The sequence below is a fragment of the Dermacentor variabilis genome, chromosome 2 (genome assembly GCF_050947875.1).
Source record: "Dermacentor variabilis isolate Ectoservices chromosome 2, ASM5094787v1, whole genome shotgun sequence".
Taxonomy (NCBI): Eukaryota; Metazoa; Arthropoda; class Arachnida; order Ixodida; family Ixodidae; genus Dermacentor; species Dermacentor variabilis.
Genome location: NC_134569.1, coordinates 99,283,353 through 99,310,166, shown reverse-complemented (window position 1 = coordinate 99,310,166; position 26,814 = coordinate 99,283,353). Strand labels below are relative to the sequence as shown.

General features: G+C 44.0%; 1 protein-coding gene across 1 annotated transcript in view; it reads right to left on the bottom strand.

The window, feature by feature from the left end:
* Window positions 1-26,814, bottom strand: part of LOC142570375 (ATP-dependent RNA helicase DHX33-like) — a 71,330-nt gene that overhangs the window by 38,226 nt on the left and 6,290 nt on the right. The window contains exon 7 of the mRNA XM_075678764.1: window positions 2,856-2,953. Coding sequence (XP_075534879.1) covers window positions 2,856-2,953 — 98 coding nt within the window. The remainder of the gene's footprint in view (window positions 1-2,855; window positions 2,954-26,814) is intronic.

The window sequence follows — 26,814 nt, the reverse complement described above, 5'->3', positions numbered from 1 at the left end:
AGGACTACGCACGTGCTGACAATAACGCAATCATCGACTCTTTACAATCACAGTTAGATAACCCTTGCAGCAATGACCTTCATAGTTTATGACAGCACTTTAAGAATACAGTACAGTATACTATTGAACATTTTGTTCCCCTTAGAAAGGTTCGTATAAATTGCCGCAATCCTTGGATAAGCCGTGAAATTATTCAAATGAAACGCAAAGTAAGACGCTGTAGGAAGATAAAAATACCTTGTCCGCAACAGCTCCAGGTTCTAAAAGAGGAACTTGCCTATAAGTTAAAATTAGCAAAGTCCTGTTATTTTGACACGACGCTCCTCAAATTTATCAGAAGTGATCCCCCAAAATTTTGGAATTTTTTAGGTCGCAGGACTGACCAATCCGAGTTAATAACAGCGTTGTAACCGACTCCACGATCATAGCGCAAGGTTTTAACTGGTATTTTCAAAGTGTGTTCCTTATGGAATGTGCAACCACAGCTAGAATTCCAGTTGAAGATCCTGGTGATGTACCAGCTATCTCTGTGAACGGTGTTGTGTCTATGCTGCGTAAACTCGCAGATTAAAAAATACGCGGGTCCCGACGGGCTTCCAAATGCCTTTCTGAAGCATTTTGCAGCACAGGTATCTATTTTCTTAACGAGGATCTTTCAAGTCTCGTTACTTTTGGGAGATGTGCCGGAGGACTGAAGGATGGCCCGCGTTGTGCCAATTCTAAAAAAGGGGGACAAGCTAACCATTTCTAATTATCGACCAATCTCAATCACTTCCTCTTGTTGCAAGCTGCTTGAACACATAGTTTCTGGTTATCTTAACTCCTATCTTGCTGAAAATAACATTTTATCACCAGCACAACATGGCTTTCGGAAAGAAATGTCCACTGTGACACAGTTAGTTACAACAATTCATGATTTTTCTGTTGTGCTTGATAAATCAGGGCAGATTGATGTACTTATTCTAGATTTCCACAAGGCATTTGACACAGTTCCCCACAGTAAACTTATTTATAAACTGGAAAGTACTGGCGTCCATACTTACCTTGTTAATTGGATTAATGCTTATTTAAAACACAGGACACAGTACGTAGAGGTTAATGGTTGTAAATCTGAAGTGCTTCCAGTTACGTCAGGTGTACCCCGATGAAGTGTTTTAGGCCCACTGCTCTTTTTAATTTATATTAATGATTTGCCGGCTGCTGTTTCTGAAAATGTCTCTGTCAGGCTTTTTGCAGATGACTGCATTCTCTTCAAGAGCGTAATGATCGTTACCTCTTACAAAACTCACTACTAGCTGTTCATCAATGGTGCCTTAAATGGAATATGCAACTTAACCTAGATAAAACTGTCCTCTTGCGAATTTCGCGCAATAAGCAGGTTTCTCCTTTCTCTTACAGCCTTCTAGATCATTCTATTATAGAGGTCACACATCATAAATACTTAGGGGTTACAATAACAAACAATTTAACCTGGTCTGCACATATAGCAGACATTTGTTCCTCATCATTTTCCAAGCTGTGCTTTCTGAGGCGGAAGCTTAGAGGCGCTCCAAGTAAGCTTAAACGTCTTGCATACATAACATTTATTAGATCAAAATTAGAGTATGTGTCGGTCTTATGGGACCCGTTCATAAAGAAGGACATTTATCAGCTTGAGATGGTGCAAAGGAAAGCGATTAGGCTTATTTATAACAAATACAGAAGGCTTGATTCACCTACAACACTAATGAAAACAAATAACATCCAACTACTTCAAGTACGTAGGAAAATGTCCCGTTTGTTGTTCATGCATAACCTTTTAGCACATAAACTAAACATTTTGCATCCCGCAGTACTTAAACAGCTATCGTCTAGACGAACACACCACACAAGAAGTAATTTACTGGAACCAATTTTTGCAAGAACTGAAACATTCAAACACAGTTCTTTCCCGAGGACCGTTTCCAACTGGAACTGTCTTCCAGGGGCCATTTTCCAGTCCCCTAATTTTGTTAAAGCTCTAGAAGAGTACTTGTTTGAGTGAATGAGTGCTGTATATGTACGTATACGTGCATATATGTATAAATATGTACATGTGTATACACATTTTTCTGCTTGTTTATTAGCGGCAATCTGTTAAACTGCCCTTCTTTTTTTTCTTTTTATGTCGCAGTGTATTTCCACGCCTTGTATAGCCCCTCCTGCATGGGCCATAACTGTTGGCCTGCAGTATTCTGAAATAAATAAATAAATACATATTTTGTACCTTTCCTGCCTCAATCGTCTTCTTGCCCCAGGTTTGTAATGGTTTTGATAAATGCATTGTTTTTTTAAGTACTTGTTAAATAGCAGTTGATTCTTATTAAGCTCGGAAAACGAGTAGTAAATGTGCCGTGTACATGTAAACCATCGCAAAAGCCATGCCGAGCTGCTCTCTCTGTACTTTTGTCCCATGCAATGAAGCTAAAAAGCAGGCGACGCGCAGTCTTGTAGAAGGCACGGGGTTATTTTTCTCTCGCGATCCAGCATGTGGTGTAGCATTCAAATCACGAGGGCTCTACCAAACCAGTCATCAGAATACAAGTCTTTTTTAAAGCGAGGATTGTGCGTTTGAGAAGCGTGGTTTTTTGAGCGGGACTATTTTAGTCGTGGAGGCAATCGGCTGTCGCGCTTCGGTCATCTTCGCAGGGCCTTCCCTTTTTTCTAAATTTGTACCCAACTATAGTTGATGATGAAATGATGAAATTTTACTTTTGGGATAGGCAGTACAATAGCATAAGCATAAAGGAGGTTCAAGTTTGAAAATATCTGACAATTACAGTTTTACTGCCTATCCTTCAAGTATGAAGACCTAATAGATATTTCTTGCCTGTTACCTTTCCTTGACAACTCCAGTGTCGACTACATACTTGATGCCAGGAATTGTGATGGATGTTTCAGCTATGTTTGTTGAGAAGATCACTTTTCTCCATCCCTGTTTTGGAAGAAACAAATCAAGGCGCAAGGGGAAAATGCTATTAACACTTTCATGCCCCGTGCAAAGCAGAATGCGTGCAACGAGTGCCGAAAGCAAGCATCCAAACAAGGCAGGGAACCTGTACCAAATTTGCATAACTAAAGCACGATAGTGAGCACAATGCAAAGCAAACCTTTTCATGACCCCGAAAAGGATTATCATTATATAATACAAAGTAATGTTGCATACTGGCAGCCACATCTACTGACCTGGAATGGGGCCCATTCAGCATCAAAAAGGCAACACACTGCATATGAGCTTTGCAAGCATGTACAGAGCTCACATGTGTTAACAAGGACACACAAGTGCGTGGCCATCAAAACCTGCTTCACCATCTCATTACAACCACCTGTGTTATCAAAGAGGGCATACCAACGATCCATCGCCTCTGGCCACTTGGTAGTGTGCACGTGTGTACCCTTGTCAATAACGCATGTACTAGTTATCATGAGACAGTGCTGCAGCGCATGACAGCCAAAAGCTCCTCTGTTCTATTAACATACCTTAGCTGTATACATACGGTGCTGTTTTACAAAGACATGAACACCATGATGATAAGACATTTCTAGCAAACAATATTTTAATGAAAATTTTGAACAATTTGTCATCCTTTAATTCAAACTTTGGACACCTTATACCAATCTCGTATGTTTAACAGAGACTGAATTAACTTACAAACATGGTACAAACAGGTGCCTCCCCCACAGTGTTAATAATACCAATGCTGCTGGACATGGCAGCTGAAACCAAATGGTATCGCTTACGTGTGTATGCGGTCAATACAATGTATTTTGTTGCGAGTGTACCAAAGGCCTACTATATAATGCCCAGAAATACCTGCTAAATACAATAATATATATCCTGCAGACACAACACTAAAAGAAGGGGAGGTGAAGGGTAGCATGCATTTTTAAGAAGTTCACCCTAAACACACACCTTTCGTGGGATACACACGTATTTTACAGTCACCGTTCGATTTTTCGGGCTCCCTATGGGCTAAGAAAACATCCGAAAAATTCGGGCAGTCCGAAAAAAACGAATGCATGCCTTTTACTAACCCCAAGGGCTCTAATTGCACCAGGCAATAAAGGCCTACAAATACACCTATTAGGCATATTGCTGCTTGTACTGTGATAGTAGACAACAGGTGCGCGCATGTAGTATAATTAAGGGAAACACAGTGTCCCGTGATAATTACCCCTTCCCACTCTTGGTATGCTTCACCGCGCAACAACTGCTGTAATGCAACGCGCTGTGCTGTCCAAGCTTCGAAGCCATTGGCGAGGATTACGAAGGCGTAGTCGGCGCCATTTTTAACATCGATGAATTGTTTCAATGAAAAATACGGCACCGAACAGGAAGACACTTGGTAGCAAATGTCGATGTAGCTAGGCTTAGCATTGCCGCTGTGGTGGCTACGACTGCCAGCGGATCTGCGTGCGAGAGTGCCGGTTTGAGGCCGCGAGAAAATCAAAATGGCGGTGGTGGTAGATTCGATTAATAACGTTTTGGACCTGCGGTCATAGCAGAGAGTCCAGAAAATCGGACAGTGAAGGTTTTTTGCGTCCGAAATTTCACACGTTCTTATACATTGACTCTATGAGATACGTGGCGGTGCTGTGAAGGCGTCCGAATCATCGAGCATGTCCGAAAAATCGGGTGTCTGGAAACTCAGTCGTTGACTGTATTAATGATGATTTACCTTTAGATGCGGCACATAAGCAGCAGCAAACTTGGAACAGCACGAATTGGAAAGCAATGCATTGCTTTTGTGGATCACAGTTATGTTTTCAGTGATCGATATTGCTAATTTAGCCTACTATGGGAACTTGTTCAAGTAAACTTCCTTGAAGCAGGTACCCTTTAGTGTCTTTTCACAACCAGAAGACTCCCGAGGGTATTTATTTATTTATTTATTTATTTATTCATTTCCTCAAAGGTCTCTGTTGAGACATTACATGAGGGAGTGGGGAGTTAGTGACAAAGAGATACTACAAATTACAAAGAGATATTTCCGATGAGTCGCTTGAATGCAAGTGGGTCGATGATAGTGGCAACTTCGGCGGGCAGGCCATTCCAGTCTCGTGTTGTGCGCAGAAAAAATGATTGCTGAAAAGTAACGGTATGGGCTTGTGGGGGATATACTGTATTAGAGTGACTGGTGCGGGCAATGCGATGTGCTCTTTTTATGTACGGGTTGTCAAAAGGCAAGGAATGAAAGAATTTATGAAAAAGATTAAGACGGGCTATTCTACGGCGTGAGGCTAGAGAGGGTAGGTTTATTTGGGCTTTTAGTGCCGAGATGCTTGTATTGTATGAATAAGTTGACAGGATAAATCGTGTCGCGCGGTTCTTAACCGACTCGAGGGCTTTAATAAGGTTATTGTGGTGGGGGTCAAAAATAGCTTCGGCGTACTCGAGCTTAGGCCGCACAAAGGTTAGAAAAGCAAGTTGTTTAATAGAGGGAGGAGCGAGGAAGAGGTTACGGCGTAGATAACCTAGAGTACGATTAGCAGAGTTTATTATGTGGTTAACATGACAGGTCCAAGTTAAGTCACGCGAGATGTACACACCAAGATATTTGAATGAATCCGTTGTTGCAATCTGCGTGTTATTGATGCTATAATTAGGGATAACGTAGTTACGGCGACGATGAATAGACATTAATACGGTTTTAGCAACATTTAATGACATGAGCCAAGTGGTACACCAGTTTTGTATGCGCGATAGGTCATTTTGTAACGCCAAATGGTCGCTGGGGTTAGTAACTGCTCGGTAAACCACACAATCATCAGCGAAGAGTCGGATATGAGAAGAAATATTACAAGGTAGGTCATTGATGTATATTAAGAAAAGGAGGGGACCAAGTACGGTACCTTGAGGTACGCCTGAAAGCACGGGTGTTAAGGATGAAGAGTGTGAGTTAGCGTATACGAATTGCTCTCGGTTAGTTAAAAACCCTCGAATCCAGCTTAGAACACAAGGATGAATGTTAAGACGCGATAACTTTATTAAGAGACGACCATGAGGGACCTTATCGAATGCTTTTTCGAAATCTAAAAATATTGCGTCAGTCGGGATGTTACGACCTAGGTTTAAATGTAAGTCGTGCAAGAAAAGAGCAAGTTGAGTGTCACAGGAATAATTTTTGCGGAAACCGTGTTGACTTGGGTGGAAAAAATTGACGGATGTTAGGAAGTTAGCAATATGCGAGTATAAAATGTGTTCCATTATTTTACAAGACACGCTTGTTATGGAAATAGGGCGGTAGTTACTCGGTGATGATCGGCTTCCTTTCTTGAAGACTGGGATGACCTTGCCCACCTGCCAGTCATGTGGAATTGAAGCGCTGTTAAGCGATTCCTGGAATATGAGTGATAAAAACAGGCTACACACATGTTTAGTATTTTTTAGAACTTTGGCATTGATACCGTCTACTGCTGTAGATGACGAGTTCTTCAATGATTCAATTACTTTGACAATGCCGATGGGATCGAATGTGATATTTTGCATGAGCGGATATGCGAAGTATGGTGGATCGGGCAAGCCATCAAGTAATTCATTAGTAAAAACTGAACTAAATGTTCTGTTAAGAAGATCCGCAGCCTCAGTCTCAGGGATCGGGAGTCCGGAGCTATTGATAAGTGATATCTCATTCCGCTGATTAGGATTAACAGTTTTCCAAAATCGCTTCGGGTTAGTTTGTAGCATAGCTGGTAAAGTGGTAGAAAGAAACTTGTGTTTAGTTTGAGAGGTGAACTTGTCATACTCTTTCTCGACTGCGTAATACTTCTGCCATGTGCAAGAAGAATTAGATCGTTTGGCTTGTCGAAACAACCGTTTCTTCTTATTGTTTAGTCGTTTGAGGGATACATTAAACCATGGTGATGTTGTTCTTTCTGTTATTGTAATGGTGGGGATGTAAAGACGTATAAGGCGATGCACCTCTGATTTGAAAAGCAGCCAGTTCGACTCGAGAGAATTTAGTTGAAAGTTAGTGGCGAACGTATCGAAGTACTCAGATAATTCTCGGTTCATGCTGACATAGTCCCCTTTATCATAGAGTGTAAGTGTTTTCCGATTTTTTTGTTTCTTTAGTACATTGCAACGAAACGAAACATGTACTGTCAGGTGGTCGCTCAAACCGCGCAATAAGGTGACAGGGGTAAAGTTATCAGGGTGAGTTGTTAATACAAGATCTAAAACGTTGGACGAGTGAGCAGTGACGAGCTGCGTTAAGCCGAATGTCATACACGTGTTTAAGAAGTCACTACCGGGGCTGGTTTTAGATAATGTAGAGGCAGGATCGGACCAATCAATAGTTGGAAAATTAAAATCGCCAAACAGAAGGACAGGACTGTTAGGACATGTTTTAGTTAACGTATTTAAGGCTTCATGAAGTGAAGGCGTGAAAGAACTGTCGGTACTAGGGGACCGATAGCAAATACCAACCAGAATGTGCGGGTGTGTAGCAATGCATCGAATCCAAATCATTTCCAGTTGTGAAGAGAGGTTTACAAGTGAACAATGTAGGTTACGTTTAGTGGCGATTAATACACCCCCACCGCGCGAGTTATTGGGTCTATCTTTCCGAAAAATGTCAAAATGCGAGAGGTAAGGGAGAATTTCGGTATCATCGATTGATGTGTTAAGCCATGTTTCTGTTAGTAGTAAGACATCGCAAGAAGATGAGCCTATTAGACTGCACAGGGCATCACGCTTGGGAACAACACTTCGAATGTTAGCGAGCAGGAATGATAAAGGCTGACAGTTCTGTGGTTGCGGTGTACATTTTGGTCTCAATGATGGCTAAAGGCGTTCCTCAATGACCTGGTTAGTAGTGTGGTCGAAGTAGTAGGTTTTTTCACCTACTATAAGCTTTTCATGTCGCAACTTGAACCGCAGTTTACGGGCCCTTCCAAACTCGATGAGGTGTTTCTGGGCAAGGCGCGTGCTTGGGGCGAGATCTTGTGCAACGGCATAGCACGTACCTTTGAACTTACGAGCCGAAGAAAGGACAAGATCTTTGCTTTTAAAGTGAGCGAACCTCACAATTATAGGCCTGGACTTTCCAGTTTGGAAAGACCCAATGCGATGTGCACGTTCAATATCACGCGGCTCTATTTGTACATCTAAATGCTGTCTACAATGTGCAATAATAATTTGCTCAGAATCAGACCATGATTCTTTAGGTTTATCGGCGATGCTGTAATGATCAGAGGTTGATGGGCAAGACTTCGTGAACAGAATTTATGTTTTGTAAAACTTCACAAACATTTGTAAAATTGTAGAACGATGTCTAAGTTGTAAACTTTTCAGCAAATTCAAAAGAGTTGACAGGTATGCACCACTGAATAAACAGGAGATTTGTGAGTCTGAAATACCTTTGTTGCAGGCTGAAACACCTTTAGCTGCAAACTTGAAGGAAGAGCGGCATACAAAGGCAGGGCTAGGAGGTTTTGCTCCCCTTCAAAGGAAGAAAGAAAAAAGAAGGAAGGCTACTTTACACACTGCTTCTACTAAAGCATATTTTTTGCATGCTACTATTAGCTATTCCCACACAAGTGCACACAAAACACAAACCAGCAAGATGCTCTATGATAAAGGACAATGCTCTGCTTGGTTTGTACAAAGTGGAATAAACTGAACTACATTGAGAAATCTCAGGACCTCAAAGTTGTAAGAAATCATACTTCATAAACATCACTGGATGTTGCTAGTTCTCACTATACCTGAATAACCCAAACAGTAGTTATTGAGCATATACGCATGTGATCAAAAAGAAGTGGAGCAAGATTTGGTGCCTCAATTTCTCACTGATGTGACCTGCCAAACATCCAGCGAAAACTGGGAGGTACTGCACCTTCGCATGCAACTAGACTGTTGGTATGGTTATCTGGGAGTGCATTGTTCCCCCTACCTTCTGCTATATTGGGCATGAACACTGGGAGGCGAAATTGTGAACCATTCAAATTTCTTCACAAATGTGAGACACTAGTAGTATGCATAAAAGCAACAATTGCATTTTGTCAGTACAGCTATTATCACCTTTATGTTAGACTAACAGAGTGCAGCTTCGAGAAACTTATTTTGTGAGCACTTTCAGGAAAAGAAGTCTTGTTTTTACACAACTACTGTATGTATGAAGATGAAAGCTGAATAACATTTCACCTCTAGTTACTTGCATGTAGCCCACACAACCATGTACATCTTACACTGCAGAACAACCATTTTCGAAACTTTTGCTCATGGTGATGTATACAATGTGGGGATGCGTGACTCTCACGCCTCCCCTGAGATCTAGTTTTCCCGCATGGCTCGTCTCCTGCAGGGCGGCTTCGCCCGCCGCGTGGCCTGGCGCCCGCGGCGCTTGGAGTGGTACAAGCGCGGTGCGAGAGATGGCGCGAGCGTCGCGCCGCTGCGGGGTTACTCGGGCGCCGGGAGACAAGGCGCTCTGTCGCTCTTGGGGTCGAGACAGCAAGCAGCACGGACGTGCCGTGCCGCGCGTGGAGCGACCCTCTTCCCTGGCGGGTCGACGCGCGGCGTGGACGTCCCGCGCGCGCGCGCGCGCGGCGACCCATGCTTCTGCGAGACCGCCTCGCGTGGCCGCCTTCGAACGCGCCACGATTCGCGTGACCATACACGCGAAGGACCAGACGTTGGGATCCAGCATGGGGCGAACATATTCGCCCGCTTCCGGTCGCGGTGAGTCGGACTTCTAGATTTGTCGCGCGCCCATCGGCATGTTTTGCGGATAGCAACTCGGCTAGCAGGCACTGATCTATGAAAGGTGCAATAAATGCCCTTGTGATTGTTTGCACTACTGTGTTGTCGTTCCTTTGTCCCCAAGAGTACGGGTGTGAGAGACCCCACAACAAGAAATTAGGTGTATTTTCACAGTACCTGGATCAAGCTGAAGCCTCGTTTCCCTGGCAGCTCGGACAACTGATTCAATTTCCTCTTGGCCCGTGCAAAAGACAAGGATGTCCCTGAGAGGTAAAGGGTTTTAAAAGTGCAGTTACACGCCCATTACTACAGTGAATAAATGCTCCTACAAGATATCTTGATAAGCAGTCCCATGCCATAGCATTAGCAAGCTACTAATTTTGCTAGAAGACAAGATAATATTTAAACATCACTGATAAGCATAGCATAGATTATGGTGATCAAACAAGCAATTGCTAAATTTCCTTAGCTATAAAGATTCTCACAAGGTGCCCAAGCAGACAAGGAAATTTTTTGGGCATGAAGAACACCTCTGAGGTGCTGATCAGCTTGCTTCATGCACTGCACTCAAAACAAAAAAGGTTGGAGGTATCTATGAAAAACGAGCGGTTTTAATGAATATGTGCAGCTCAGTATCCTGCGCTGCTTGCAAGTTACAAAAGTTATCTCAATGGCATAATTCGCATAAGTTTAACGTACATAATGGATACAAGGTGCTAAGCGCTTTTGTGATAAGTAGGTGTTTGATAGGGAAGCAATGAAGACCATGCACTTACCCGGGACCTTGATTTCGATGTATCTGAAACACGGTGACTAATGCAGAGAAAACATAGTCCTCCTGAGGTTTCACAGCGTACATCATCTTTGGGAAGACAGAAAGAAGTGCATTGCTTAATTTTAAGGTACGCCACATCATGCTGCTAAGCTGGGACCATATTCTGTAAACATTATTTTCTTTCAATTCTATTAATTTATCACCAGTAGCACCAAGTGGCCAAAGCTCGCAATAGTGAAGACCTGGCATCATGCCAGTCAATGAAGAAGGGCAAAATGAATATAAAATTAAAATAAACCTTACATAATCAAGTTCGTGGAAATGATATATAGAGGGCAGCAATCTTTTGTCCCCTTGCTATTCTAATTGGGTGGTTACTGATTTTCAGCCATTATGTACATCACATCATGATACAAAACATTTCTCCTTGCCATATGATAATGGAGCCAAAGTGGGTGAATGCAATGCACTTGTGTGCCTATCGTGTAGACAAAAATGAATGCGACATAGAATTCGAGGCCTACGCATTATCACAAGAACATTCTCTTCTTTGAGGGGGAAAATTTCAACAACGTTTCAATCTTGCTACGCACAATTTCATGGCAGATCATCATCATCATCCTCAGCCTGGTTACGCCCACTGCAGGGCAAAGGCCTCTCCCATACTTCTCCAACAACCCCGGTCATGTACTAATTGTGGCCATGCCGTCCCTGCAAACTTCTTAATCTCATCCGCTCACCTAACTTTCTGCCGCCCCCTGTTACGCTTCCCTTCCCTTGGGATCCAGTCCGTAGCCCTTAATGACCATCGGTTATCTTCCCTCCTCATTACATGTCCTGCCCATGCCCATTTCTTTTTCTTGATTTCAACTAAGATGTCATTAACTCGCGTTTGTTCCCTCACCCATTCTGCTCTTTTCTTATCCCTTAACGTTACACCTATCATTCTTCTTTCCATAGCTCGTTGTGTCGTCCTCAATTTGAGTAGAACCCTTTTAGTAAGCCTCCAGGTTTCTGCCTCGTATCATGGCAGATGCTTCAGAGAATGTGCAGCACACTGCACATTCTCTAAAAACTTGCAAACTACCATCAGCCCTGCAGCAATGTCCATTGAAAACATGTTGCACTTGCTATGACCAAGCAGCAATAATGCGACAAAAGCAAGATCATGTTATAAAATATTACACTAAGGTGCTTATACAATTAAATGCATGGGACAGTAAAACTGGTTACACATGTCACTCCGTTATAGGCATTGCTCCTTCTACTGACCTAAAGAAAAAACCAGGATAGCACTGGACATAACCATTCTTTGGGTAACAACCGCTCTCAATAAGTGACACAGAACAGCTCTTTATAAGTCAATACTAAACCAAGTCAGCCATGTCAACTGCTAAAAAACAAGAATAAGCCAGCTAAACAGTTACATTGGTCATTTCGTATTAGAAGAGTATATTTTACATATGCTTGTACATGTATAACAAAACTGACTGTAGCAAAACAATGTGCAGAATATAATAGGTGTAATTTTTATAGTCTGTATGGCTACCATCAAGCTTGATTTTAACTCAATCATGATTATAAGACATATTAAAACTGAACACCCATTTCTGTTGTGAAAGCAATGATGTTTTCCACTAACATACACTTCAGTCACATCGCTTACACATGAAAGCAACAACTTACTTAATTTTTGGCAACAGATAATAGGAAAGCATGGTTTTACACATCATCATCATCAAAATCATCATCAGCAGCAGCCTGTTTCATGTTCACTGCAGGACGAAGGCCTCTCCCTAGATATCCAATTACCCCTGTCCTGCGCCAACCGGTTCCAACCAGTGCGTGCGAATTTCCTAATTTCATCACTCCACCCAGTCTTCTGCCATCCTTGACTGTGCTTCCCTTCTCTTAGCACCGACTATGTAACCCTAATGGTCCACCGGTTATCTAACCTCTGCATTACATGACCTGCCCAGCTCCATTTTTTTCTCTTGATGTCAATTAGAATATTGTCTATACCTGTTTGTTCTCTGATTCAAACCGCTCTCTTTCTGTCTCTAAACCTTATGCCTAGCAATCTTCATTCCATTGCTCTTTGCGCGGTCCTTAATTTGTGCCCAAGCTTCTTTGTCAGACTTCAAGTCTCTGCCCCATGCTGTCAGCATTGCGAGGAGAAAAAGGAGACCGACACATCCCAACTACGTTTCAAAGAGCCACCACACCGCGAGCGTCCAGCAAAGCACCTTAAGGCAACGCTGGGCCGGTGCTGACAGACCGGCGGCTCGTGCGCGAGAATCGGACGCTTGGCACGTGACAGGAGGCGACAAAGAGAACGTCGTTCAAAGAAGCGTAGCTCGAGGAACATTTTGTTGTTGCTGTTGAGTATTCAGTCAGTTTTTGTTTACGGGCACAGGTTCGCCCAGAATGAATTAGTTTTCATAGAAACGGCTGTTGTAACTGTTGGTTACATACCTGGTGGAGGTGCGGGTATGATTCCAAGCCCCACACACGCCAGGGAAGGTAGCCCAGATCCCCGAAGTTTGGAGCCAACGGAATTAACGTCTGTCCACCAACGCACGAGCCGCCGCATACGAGGTGAGGCCCCCGAGTTTGGTCCTCTCGCCGATTCATCAAGGGCAGCGGCGGCAGTCAGCCTAGGTAACAGTGTGATGGCTACCCAAGTAATCCCTCCTCACGCGTCATTGACTCAACCCGGACGCCGGAATCCTTTCACGGGGACACATTCGAGGATGCCGAGGACTGGCTCGAAAACTTCGAGCATGTCGCCAGGTGTAACGGTTGGGAGGAGGCAAAGAAACTCCGGTATGTGTACTTCGCGCTGGAGGAATCTGCACGCACGTGGTTTCAAAACCACGAAGCGTCGTTATCATCGTGGAACGACTTCCGACGAGAGCTGCTTGCTACCTACCCGAGCACGGTTCGCAGAGAGAGGGCAGAAGCCGCTATTCAGGCGAGGAACCAGTGGAACAACGAAAGCGTGACCATGTACACTGAAGACATGACCCACCTCTTCCGCCGAGCCGACCCAAACATGGCTGAGGACAAGAAATTGCAGCACCTAATGCCCGGTGTGAAACAGGAACTCTTTGCCGGCCTGGTTCATAATCCGCCCTGCACTGCAGCCGAATTGCGATCAGAGGCGACGACGATGGAGAATACGCTGCAGCAGCGTGCGAGGCAGTACAACCGAGATGTAAGCGTCGCATCATTTGACGTTGGGTCAGGAGCCCTCCTCAACAACATGGACATCCTACGCGAAATGGTGAGGTCCGTCGTTAGGGAAGAGCTGCAGAAACTGCAGCTGGTCCAAAGCCCTCCTACGGTGTCCTCACTAGCTGATGTCATACGCGAAAAAGTCCGGCAAGTAATTTGTGAGCCAGAGCCTCAGGTACGGCCCCGTGCACAGCCAGAGCGTCATCCGCGGATATCGTACACCCAAACTTTACGTCAGGACCTAGGACGCACCGACTTCGGACGAACGGCCACATTACCCCAGGTACTTCCTCGCAATGGGACGCCCATGCCTGAAGGAAGCCCACGTAAAAGCGATGTATGGCACACTGCAGACCGGCGTCCCCTCTGCTACCACTGTGGAGAGGCTGGTCACCTGTACCGGGAATGCCAGTACCACCGAGTAGGACTGCGTGGCTTCTCTGTGAATGCGCCTTGCCCTCGAAACGGTGAGCCCCCTTATGAAATTGAAGCATTCTTATCTAAGCGCGAAACTATTCGGAACTCCCAGCAACATGAACCTCGATCGGCAGCGCCTATGCATCATAAGTCGCCCAGTTCGCGACCCTCTTCCATTTCATCGCAGCGTTGCTCCCAAAGTCCGCGACGGGAAAACTAAAGCCAGCGACCTGTGGAGGCAAGGCCGTTGACACCCGGAACACCGAAGGCCCTCCATCGCCAGTCCGAAAAGACGGCAGAGATGAAACGACGAACAAGTGCAGCAATAACGCCGTTACTTCCGAGTTGCGCGTTATCATCAACGACTTCGAAGTGACTGTGTTGATAGACACTGGTACGGACTATTCAGTTATTAGCAGTGTACTCGCCAGAAAACCGAAAAAGGTATTGACCCATTGGACCGGATCTCCAATACGTACAGCGGGGGGACACTTAGTCGACCCCGTAGGAATGAGCACTGCAAGAATCGGAATTAGAGGCTTTACATACGTCAGCAGCTTTATTGTTCTCCCTGAGTGCTCCTGTGATCTGATACTGGGCATGGACTTTTTGAAAACGAATGGTGCAATTATCGACTTGCAAGAATCATGCGTGTTGTTTTCCACAGAAAATGCTGTTACCATTTCTGATACAGAACAGCCACATATTTCCTCTCTCCGTATTGTGGATGAACACGTGATGGTGCCGGCACGGTGCAGTGTGACTGTCATTGTAAGGAGCGACGTATTTCGTGACTATGAGGGACTTCCAGACAGAAATATCGGGCTACTACTGGAAAAGCAAATATGCGTGGCAAGAGGCCTAGTTCACCTGCGTAATGGATGTGCGGACATCCTATTGACTAACTTTGGCAATGAGGCACAACATGTGGCAAAGGGAACAGCCATAGCGTCTCTTCATGACTATGCACAACTTGCGGATGTGTCAATCCTCGATGCAGCACCACCAGCTTCTGTCACTTTAGACAGTGTCCTTACCTCTATCGACATTGACTGAGAGCTGTCATCACTACGAAGAGATAAGATTGTGAACATGGTCACAGAGTTTGCAGATTGCTTTTTGACTTCATCGAAAGTCCATCGTACTCCCGTCGCAAAACACCGCATTGTGGTCGAAAACCTGCAAGACCAGTGCGCCAACACTCGTACCGAGTAGCTCCCAAAGAAAGAGAAGCGACAAGAAGTCAAGTACAGGAAATGCTCAAGGACGATGTAATACAGCCATCCAATAGCCCGTGGGCATCTCCGGTAGTCCTGGTCAAAAAGAAGGATAACACCCTACGATTGTGTGTTGATTACAGGAAACTCAACCTCGTCACGAAGCGGGATGTTTATCCACTCCCACGCATCGACACCACCTTGGACAAACTACGCAATGCTTACTTCTTCTCCTCTTTGGATCTCAAAAGCAGATACTGGCAGATAGAAGTGGATGAGCGAGATCGCGAAAAAACAGCATTTGTGACACCGGATGGTCTATACGAGTTTAAGGTGCTTCCATTTGGTCTGTGTTCTGCACCCACCACATTCCAGCGGATGATGGACACTGTTCTCTCCGGACTGGAATGGCAGTCGTGCCTCGTCTACCTTGATGGTGTGGTGGTCTTCTCCACTACATTTGAGCAGCATGTGCATCGACTGGGAGCAGTTCTGGATGCTATTCGCACGGCGGGATTGACCATAAAACCCGAAAAATGCCACTTCGGCTTTTGCGAGCTCCGCTTTCTTGGACACATTGTCAGTGCTGAAGGCGTCCGCCCCGATCCTGAGAAGATCACTGCAGTAGAAATTTTTCCAAAGCCAAGAGACAAAAAAGCTATTAGATGTTTCCTAGGGCTGTGTGCCTACTAGAGGCATTTCGTAGAAAATTTTTCTAAAATTGCTGAACCACTTACGCACCTCACAAAAGAAGATGTCCCATTGGTGAGAAAGAACAAGAAAACGCCTTCTCTGAGCTACCACGACGTTTGCAGAGTCCTCCTATACTTGCACATTTTGATGAAAATGCCGAAACGAACGTCCACACCAACGCAAGTAAGGTTGGTCTCGGTGCCATACTTATTCAGTGGCAGAATGGAGAAGAAAAAGTCATTGCGTACGCAAGCCGTACCTTATCGAAAGCCGAGACAAATTACTTAGCGACAGAAAAGGAATGCCTGGCGGTTATATGGGCCATCAGCAAGTTCCGGCCATACTTATATGGCAGACCGTTTCGAGCCATAAGTGACCATCACTCATTGTGCTGGCTGGCGAACCTCAAGGACCCTTCTGGAAGACTCACTAGATGGAGTTTGCATCTACAGGAGTATGACATCATGGTCGTTTACAAGTCCGGTCTCAAGCACAATGATGCTGATTGCTTATCATGCGCACCAATCGAAGCTACGTCACCTGAATACGAGCAAGATTTCCCATTTCTTGGGGCTGTGAATACGACGGAAATGGCTCATCATCAGCATACTGATCCGGAATTACTCCTGCTCATAGAGTAACTGGAGGGTCGACAAGTGAAAGTGCCTCGAGTTTTCCTCCGCGGATTGTGTTCGTATGTCCTCCAGAACAACGTCCTCTACAAACGAAACTTCGAGCACAGTGGTGAGACTTTTCTACTTCTCATACCACCATCGCTGTGAGATGAGATCTTAGAAGCTTGCCATGATGACCCTGCAGCTGGCCACTTAGGCATTAGTAGGACTCAGGCGAGAATCCACCAGAAATATTACTGGCTGAAGTTGATGAATTCAGTGCAGCACTATGTCAAATCGTGTCGAAATTGTCAAAGGCGCAAAACGCCGCCACTCAAACCAGCAGGTTTTCTGCAACCGATACAGCCACCAGCAGCGCCATTTGAACAAATAGGAATGGATTTACTTGGACCATTTCCTGTTTCAACCTCAGGAAAGTGGTTGATTGTGGTAGCAACCAATTATCTGACCCGCTATGCTGAGACCTCATCTTTTACAAAAGGAACCGCCATTGAAGTGGCTCAGTTTTTTCTCACACACATAGTGTTATGACATGGCGCACCTAAGGTACTCATAACAGACAAAGGAACAGCTTTTGTGGCCCGTTTTATGCAGTCTGTTATGAAACTAACACGTACTGCTCATAGAAAAACTACAGCGTACCATCCGCAAACGGCCTGACTGAACGGCTCAATAGAACGCTCGCTGACATTATCTCAATGCATGTGGACGTCGAGCATCGGACATGGGACAGTATTCTACCACATGCCACCTTTGCGTATAATACTGCAGTACAAGAGGCGAAACATTTTACGCCATTTGAACTTGTTTACGGTCGGACAGTAACAACGACACTAGACGCGATGTTACCTGTAAACAACAGCACCGAAGAGGACCCTAACGTTAGTGAGTACATAGAAAGGGCAGAAGAAGATGGCAGTTAGCAAGGCACCGTATCGTACAACAGCAATACGTCGACGCAAACAGGTACCATTTAGAGCGAAGAGAGGTACAGTACAACCCCGGAGACAAAGTGTGGGTATGGACGCCTATACAAGCGCCCAGTCTTTCGGAGAAGTTACTGCGGGGTTACTTTGGCCCCTACAGAGTACTTCGCCGGTTAAGTCCCTTTAATTACAAGGTAACTCCTGAAGGCCAAGTCTGCTCCACAGGACGCAGGACTCGCCCAGAGGTCGTACACGTAGTACGACTGAAACCATACCATGAAAGGCATTAACGGAAGTTGCACGTACGATCAAGCCTAGCACCGGCCACCCTCTGACCACTCTCCTTTTAAAGCAGTTGGCCTCTCTAGGCCTTTTCTACGCATCGGGACGACGCTTCTTTGGAGGGGGCTAATGCCGCCAGCATTGCAAGGAGAAAAAGATGACCGACACATCCCAACTACATTTCAAAGAGCCACCACATCGCGAGCATCCAGCAAAGCACCTTAAGGCAACGCTGGGCGAGTGCTGACAGACAGGCGGCTCGTGCGCGAGAATCGGACGCTTGGCACGCAACAGGAGGCGACAAAGAGAACGATGTTCGAAGAAGCATAGCTCGAGGAACGTTTGTTGTTGCTGTTGAGTATTCAGTCGGTTTTTGTTGACGGGCACAGGTTTGCCCAGAATAAATTAACTTTTCGTAGAAACGGCTGTTGTAACTGTTGGTTACACCCATATGTCAGCACTGGTAAAATGCACTGATTGCACACCTTCTTTTTCAATGATAATGGTAAGCTACCCATTTTTATTCTTCTATGAATTTCGTTCTCATGATCAGGGTTCCCTGTGATGAATTGAACTAGGTAAACGTACTCTTTCACAGACTCGAGGCTGACTGGCGATCCTGAACTCTTGTTCTTTTGCCCGGCTATTCATCACTATCTTTGTCTTCTGCATATTAATCTTGCCAACCCACTCTTACACTCTCTGTTAAGGTCCTCAATCTTTTGTTGTAACTCGCCTGCAATGTTGCTGAATAGAACAATGTAATCGGCAAACCGAAGTTTGCCGAGATATTCACCGTCGATCCTTACGCCTAAGCCTTCCCAGTTTAATAGCTTGATTACTTCTTCCAAGCATGCAGCGAATAGCATTGGAGAGATTGTATCTCCCTGTCTGACCCCTTTCTTTATAGGTATCTTCCTGCTTTTCTTGTGCAGAATTAAGGTAGCTGTAGAACCTCTGTAGATATTTTCCAAGGTATTTACACAAGTGTCCTGTACTCCTTGATTAGGTAATGCCTCCATAACTGCTGGTATCTCTACTGAATCAAATGCCTTTTCATAATCTATGAAAACCATAAAGAGGGGCTTATTGTACTCTGCGGATTTCTCAATAACCTGATTAATGACATGGATGTGATCCATTGTAGAGTATTCATTCCTGAAGCCAGCCTGTTCCCTTGGTTGACTAAAGTCCAGTGTTGCCCTTATTCTATTGGAGATCGTTTTGGTAAATATTTTATATAATACTGAGAGTAAGCTAATGGGCCTATAACTTTTCAATTCTTTAACATCTACCTTTATGTGGATTAATGTAATGTTTGCATTCTTACAGTTTTCTGGGACCCTTGCAGTCGATAGACACTTCGTATAGAGAGCCGCCAGTTTTCCTAGCATTATGTCTCCTCCATCTTTGATTAAATCGACTGTTATTCCATCCTCTCCTGCCGCTTTTCCCCGTTTCATGCCTTGCAAGGCCCTTCTAACTTCATCGCTAGTTATAGAAGGAGCCTCTGTAACGTGCTCATTACTGCTTCGAATGGAGGTATCGTGGCTGCTCTGGGTACTGTACAGGTTAGTATAGAATTCTTCCGCTGCTTTTACTACATCTTCGAGATTGCTGATGATATTACCCTACTTATCTTTCAGTGCATACATCTTGGTTTGTCCTATGCTAAGTCTCCTTTCTGATTTCATGCTGCATCCATTTATTACTGCTTCCTCAGTCTTTCTCACATCATAATTCCAAATATCCCTTATTTTCTCTTTGTTGATCCGTTTTGAGAGTTCTGCAAATTCTATCTCATCTTTTGAGTTGGGCACTTTCATTCTTTGTAGTTTATTAGGTCCTTTGTTACTTGGGAGAGCTTGCCTGCTGGTTGCCTTGGTGCCTTACCTCCCACTTCAATGCTGCTTCCGAAGCCAGCCTAGTTACAGTTTCATTCATTACCACTATGTCATCTTCATGTCCCTGTTCTAAGGCTGCATATTTATTTGCAAGTCCTGGTCTGAATTGGTCTGCTTTTACCCTTATGCGCCTAGGTTGGCCTGTTTCTTTTTGACCAATTTTACTCTTTCTCTCTTCAAACTGAGGTAAATCCTAATCCTCACTAAACTATGATCACTGCACTTCAGCCTACTTGACACTTCTACATCCTGCATTATGCTGGGATCAGCAGAAAGTATAAAATGAATTTCATTTTTTGTTTTACCTAGGGATTTTCCAGGTCTACTTTTTCTTCTTATGCTTCCTGAAGAAGGTGTTCATTATTCACAGCTTATTCCTTTCTATGAATTCTACTAGCATCTCTCCTCAAGTGTTCCTAGAATCTACGCCGTAGTTGCCAATTGCTTGGTCACCAGCCTGCTTTTTCCCAACTTCTGCATTGGAGTCACCCATTACTACAGCATACTGAGTTTGCACTTTTCTCATCGCTAATTCAACATTTTCATAAAACTGATCTACTTCCTCATCATCATGAATGGATGTTGGAGCGTAGGCTTGTATTACCTTTAATCTATACCTCTTATTAAATTTGATTACGACTACAGCTACCATTTCATTAATGCTGTAGAATTCGTCAATGTTGCCCGCTATGCTTTTATGAATTAGGAATCCTACCCCATATTGCTTCTTATCTAGAAGACCTCTATAGCATAGAACACGTCTGTTATTCAGCAATGTATAAGCGTCACCAGTTCTTATAATCTTACTAAAGCCGATGATATCCCAAACAATGTCTGATAGTTCCTCAAAGAGTCCTGCTAAGCTAGCCTCACTCGAGAGGGTTAGAGTGTTAAACGTTGCAAGGGTCAGTTTCCATTGGGTTCTACACACTGCTGGCACAAATAAAGAAAACTGACATTAATCCACATGTGAAGCCACTGTGTTGGCAATGTGAATGTTTTACATGTACAGCCATACCCACTTATAACAATACCGCTTTTAACAATATATTGGATATAGCAACTATAAGCAGCTAATGCACCCTCAACTTTTGTATGTGTTCTATTGCACTTACTACAACGCACCCACACTATATTATCAGTTATAACAATTAACTGGGTGTGAGCGCAGAAAATGGGGGAAATGATTGAAAAAAAGGGGGGGCGAAGGAGGGAGTTGTCGCACTCGCTTGCGTGCCCCACACTTTTGCCACACCTACGTTTTTGCGGCGCACACCGCATGGCATGCCTTCATTGCATTTCCCCATGCATCACCAGCCTCGTGCGTCCCTCTTGTTGTCTTCGTTCCACCCCTCTAATATATGAATCGACTGTGTCCATGTCGGTGGTGTGAAAGGAAGATGGGAGAGAGGCATGTGAGAGCGTTGACGCGACGAAGGCATGCCATGTGGGGTGCATGGCACAAAGGATGGTGCAGCAACCTGAATTTTTTTTTACAGCGAAGCTGTTTATGCGGACCCTGTGCCGTCATTTTTGGAGTTCACTAAAACTATCATCATGAGCAACAGCCCGAGCATCGTCGTCTTCCTCCATAACTGGCTCCGTTGCTGCTCGTCATTCCAGCATAGAATTTCACTTCTCTTCTGTTGTCGTAATGGGGAGGTCATGTTTACGAGGACATGAACCATTGCTTATGGGGCTATGAGCCATTCATTGTCTTACGTGATGGACAGATTTAATTTTGAAGCAATTTAATTTTCAAGAATCGCAAGTGACAGTGCCGGGCAGATGCTGCTAACCACGCCACCGAGCAAACTCGAGACACTGAATGCAAGCGACGACGACGGACTGCGGGCATACTGCCACTGATGTTCTCTCAGTCGCAGCCGAATATGTGTGTAACCTCATTAAGAAATACAAAGACATCAATCGTCAAAATGACTGCAGCGACCACATCTCCAGTGATGAGCCTTGCGCCCAATTTACGGAGCTTCGGATTAGTGGTTCCGCACATTCCATCCCATCTACGACCATGGGAAGACCAACGGGCAGAGCAACTTGCAAGCAAAAAAAAAAATTACGACAGAACACAGACACAAACATCACGCGGGAAAAAAAAAAAAAAAAAAACTGGGAGAAAATAAAGTACTCCTGAAGCATGCTCACCATGCGATGCATGCAAAAGCGAAAATGAGGTGAAAGAATGGTGAAACAAAAGATTTACAACATAGACTGCTTGTGAAGTTTGATTTGCATGATGAAACACTCTGTGTAACTAACACAGCTTCGCTGTTAGACCATCTCCATGGATTGGAAGGGGCGGTGAATTTTTTTTTCTTTCTTTTTCAGGATTTCGTGTTTCTTTTCTTTTCAGTGTAGACGCCCAGAAGCCAGATGTAACAGTTACAGCCAATAAAAAAATGCGGCATGGGAACATTGCAGTAAGCAGTTAATTTTATTATAATACAGACACAAAAGTGTGTGGTGGGGCAGCTACTCACTGTTACATCTGAGTATTGTTAAAACTGGTAATACTGTAAGTGGGTTCAACTGTACTTCCTTCTGCCTAATTAAAATGTTTCCACATTTGTCACCTCTGCTTCTCTCATGCCACCCACTTATAACACTTGGATCTTCTTAGCACTTGAATACTGTTTAGAGTGGCTTCGACTGTATTGGGAATTTTGTCTACTTTGATGTGTACATATAAACAACTAACTGCTCTAAGCATTACAATACTTCACACTCTCAACATGCGCTGATGCAAGGACACAAAGCTAACTCGAGAAAATTAATCGCACATTGAATGAATGTACACCCGGAGCTGGGTGGATTTGTTTTCCCAGCTTGTTTATTCAACTGCATATTATTATTTTCGTTTCCGCGTGTGCCCCCTGTAACACATTCAGCAATAGCACACATTTGCAAGATTAACGTTACTATTTATTGCCCTGTAGGAACAGATGTGTGTGCCATTCATGGACCACTCCTTAAGGTAGTGTGCTGGACTGATCCAGAAAGCAGCATTTTTTTTTAATCCACAACTATTCATATTACGACATGATCGAGTGATCCATTAAAGAACTAACATGAAGCACTGTTGCTACTGCATGAGTATTGGCTGATGCTTCTACACACCAGAAAATGAATAGCAAATTCCATTTTCCTTTTACTTGTTGACCAACATAGGTAGATGGGGCAAAGCACACACCTAGCAGAAAAGAACTCACCTCAATAGGATGTTGTCTCCCCTCGAGCGTGTACACAGGAGCATTGTTGAAATAATGAGAAAAGTGGTCGACATCCATTGTGGCTGACATTACCACAATCTGTAAGGACAAACAAATCAGGAATAGGTTGTAGAGAAATAGGGTGAACTGAAACCTGATCAGAATTACTCCAAGGCTCAGAAAAAATCATAATTGTTAGCGCCATGATCGACAGCACAGGTGGTTTGAAATGTACAGTCACGTGCAATATGAGCTGCAACATGGTGTGCGTTTAAAATGGCCCTCAAGACTGAACGGCGGCGCCTACATACGAAAACTTGGTGTAATAAATAGGAGTAATTGTAAGGGTGTTTGCTCCTCCAGTTATTCCAATGTCGGCGCCGCTGTATGGTCTTGGTGTCCTTTTGAACATCGGCACTGTGTTGCAACTCATATTGCACGCGACTGTACATTCCAGTATATACTGCAAACCATGTCAATACTAGTTTAAAGTGAAGTTTTCTTTGCTCCTTCCTTCAACTTTTCCACTGCTGCTGCTGCTCTCTTGTATGCTAGGTTGGAAGGTGGTGCAGAGCACGCACATACATGGCAGGAGCGTGGCAGAGAGAAAAGGCAATGCAAGAAGCTCGTTTGGACCTTTCCATCGCATTGCATGTGCACAATGCCTTCTGGAGCTCCCTGGGTATTGTCACAACACCCTCTTGACAGCTGTAATTATTTGTGACACACCACAAAAACATAGCAAAAACTGCAGCTGTTAACTTTTTACTAACATGCAACAGTCCAGAGGGGAGATAAAATGGTAGAGAGGATGGGGGGTGAGGAGGCAGAGCCAATGCAGCCATAAAATGAGTGAATGACAGCTACTCCACTCTTCGCTCGCAGTTCCCATATATGGGGGATAGCGGGAGTGGGAAAAGGTGATGTGAAGAAATTAAACATTCGCTGTCAGCATCATCGCAAACTATCATCAACAAGCAAACTGTGCAGAAAGCTTTGCTTACATCGATTTCCACAGTCTGTGGGATCTGCAGAATTTTTCTATAACTTAAGATTCCTTTCAGCCACTTAACATTTACAATATCCTGAATGTACTGCATCAAGTACATAGCACCCCAATCTGCATGCAACGAAAGGAGTAAGCAAGATTAGCATTTAGCAAGACAGCTGAATCTGTGTGATGACGCATCACATGAAATAATGGAATTTAGAAAAGGGTGTTCAGTTTACTTGGCATCAAAATTTTCTGCCACCTTTGTATCCATCTTGTCACTAAGGTGTGTCAATACGAACTTATAAAGGCTGCCATTTCTTCAGAGTGCACATAACTAGTTACAATGATACACCTGGAAGCAAATGGGTATTGCCAATATCTACAGCTCACCAATGCCTTTGTATTCATTAGCCCATTTTGGCAGGTCCACAGAAGCAAAGACAATGCAAATCTTTAGGTGGGGCACAGGGGACGATATAATCCTACAGGTAATACCAGGTTGTGGTCCTCTGAGTATTCGATGTCTCTCCTCTTTCCTAGTTTAAGCATGGCATAGTTTCAACTCAATAGGTGTCATTATGTGCACAGCCTAATGCTTCATTTGAGTCTGACATGCCAAAAACACAAGGTTAAATTTTAAATCTTAAGTACACAGCAACACCCTCCCTGACTTTCAATGCACCTACTTACCTACATCATTACTGTCCTTAAGTACAGAGAATTAAGTAGGCCTAAAAAAAGTCAGGGCTAACCAGAGGCAGCAGAGTGACGTTGCATCACTGCTAGGAACGTGCAACGGCACATGCAGCTTCAATATTCAATGAAGAGTATACATTGTGTTGTCCTTAAGTGCTCAGCACAAGATAAGCTAATACTGGAAATGACCCAATAACTCCCATCTCATGCAAACTGAATCTACCTCACGGCATCACGTATCAAACGTATCTAATATTGTCACTAATCTAATTCTCCGCTACCCTTGGCTGTTCTTTCTTTCCCATAGCATTCATTCAACATGGCATCCGATTCCCCACTGGCTGCCTGTTCTATGCATTTGATAGTAGGTGAAACATTACGGGATATAAAGATAGCAATACAGATTACATGTACACTGTGGATCACTGATATTCTAGTTGAGGTAAAAGGAAATGGAGTTGAACAGGTTATGTAATACTTACCTGTATAGATGCACTAAATGGTTCTAACAAGTTGAAAAGATTCATCCTGTGATTTGTGAAGTGCTCATGAAGAAACAGGGACAATGCAAAGAGAACTGCACATCATCATCATCATCATCATCATCATCATCATCATCATGAGCCTGGTTACGCCCACTGCAGGGCAAGGGCCTCTCCCATACTTCTCCAACAACCCCGGTCATGTACTAATTGTGGCCATGCCGTCCCTGCAAACTTCTTAATCTCATCCGCACACCTAACTTTCTGCCGCCTCCTGCTATGCTTCCCTTCCCTTGGAATCCAGTCTGTGACCCTTTAATGGCCATCGGTTATCTTCCCTCCTCATTACATGTCCTGCCCATGCCCATTTCTTTTTCTTGATTTCAACTAAGATGTCATTAACTCGCGTTTGTTCCCTCACCCAATCTGCTCTTTTCTTATCCCTTAACGTTACACCTATAATTCTTCTTTCCATAGCTCGTTGCGTCGTCGTCAATTTACGTAGAACCCTTTTCGTAAGCCTCCAGGTTTCTGCCCCGTACGTGAGTACTGGTAAGACACAGCTGTTATACACTTTTCTCTTGAGGGATAATGGCAACCTGCTGTTCATGATCTGAAAATGCCTGGCAAATGCGCCCCAGCTCATTTTTATTCTTCTGATGATTTGAGTCTCATGATCTGGATCTGCGGTCACTACCTGTCCCAAGTAGATGTATTCCCTTACCACTTCGAGTGCCTCGCTACCTATCGTAAACTGCTGTTCTCTTCCCGAGACTGTTAAACATTACTTTAGTTTTCTGCAGATTAATTTTTAGACCAACCGTTCTGCTTTGCTTCTCCAGGTCAGTGAGCACGCATTGCAATTGGTCCCCTGAGTTACTAAGCAAGGCAATATCATCAGCGAATCGCAAGTTACTGAGGTATTCTCGACTAACTCTTATCCCCAATTCTTCCCAATCCAGGTCTCTGAATACCTCCTGTAAACACGCTGTGAACAGCATTGGAGAGATCGTATCTCCCTGCCTGACACCTTTCTTTATTCGGATTTTGTTCCTTTCTTTATGGAGGACTACGATGGCTGTGGAGCCACTACAGATATGTTTCAGTATTTTTACATACGGCTCATCTACACCTTGATTCCGTAATGCCTCCATGACTGGTGAGGTTTCGACTGAATCAAACGCTTTCTCGTAATCAATGAAAGCTATATATAAGGGTTTGTTACATTCCGCACATTTCTCCATCACCTGATTGATAGTATGAATATGGTCTACTGTTGAGTAGCCTTTATGGAATCCTGCCTGGTTCTTTGCTTGACAGAAGTCTAAGGTGTTCATGATTCTATTTGCGATTACGTTAGTAAATAGTTTATAGGCAACTTACAGTAAGCTGATCGGTCCATAATTTTTCAAGTCATTGGCGTGCCCTTTCTTATGGATTAGGATTATGTTAGCGTTCTTCCAAGATTCCACTACGTTTGAATTCATGAGGCATTGCGTATATAGGGTGGCCAGTTTTTCTAGAACAATCTGCCCACCATCTTTCAACAAATCTGCTGTTACCTGATCCTCCCCAGCTGCTTTCCCCCTTTGCATAGCTCCCAAG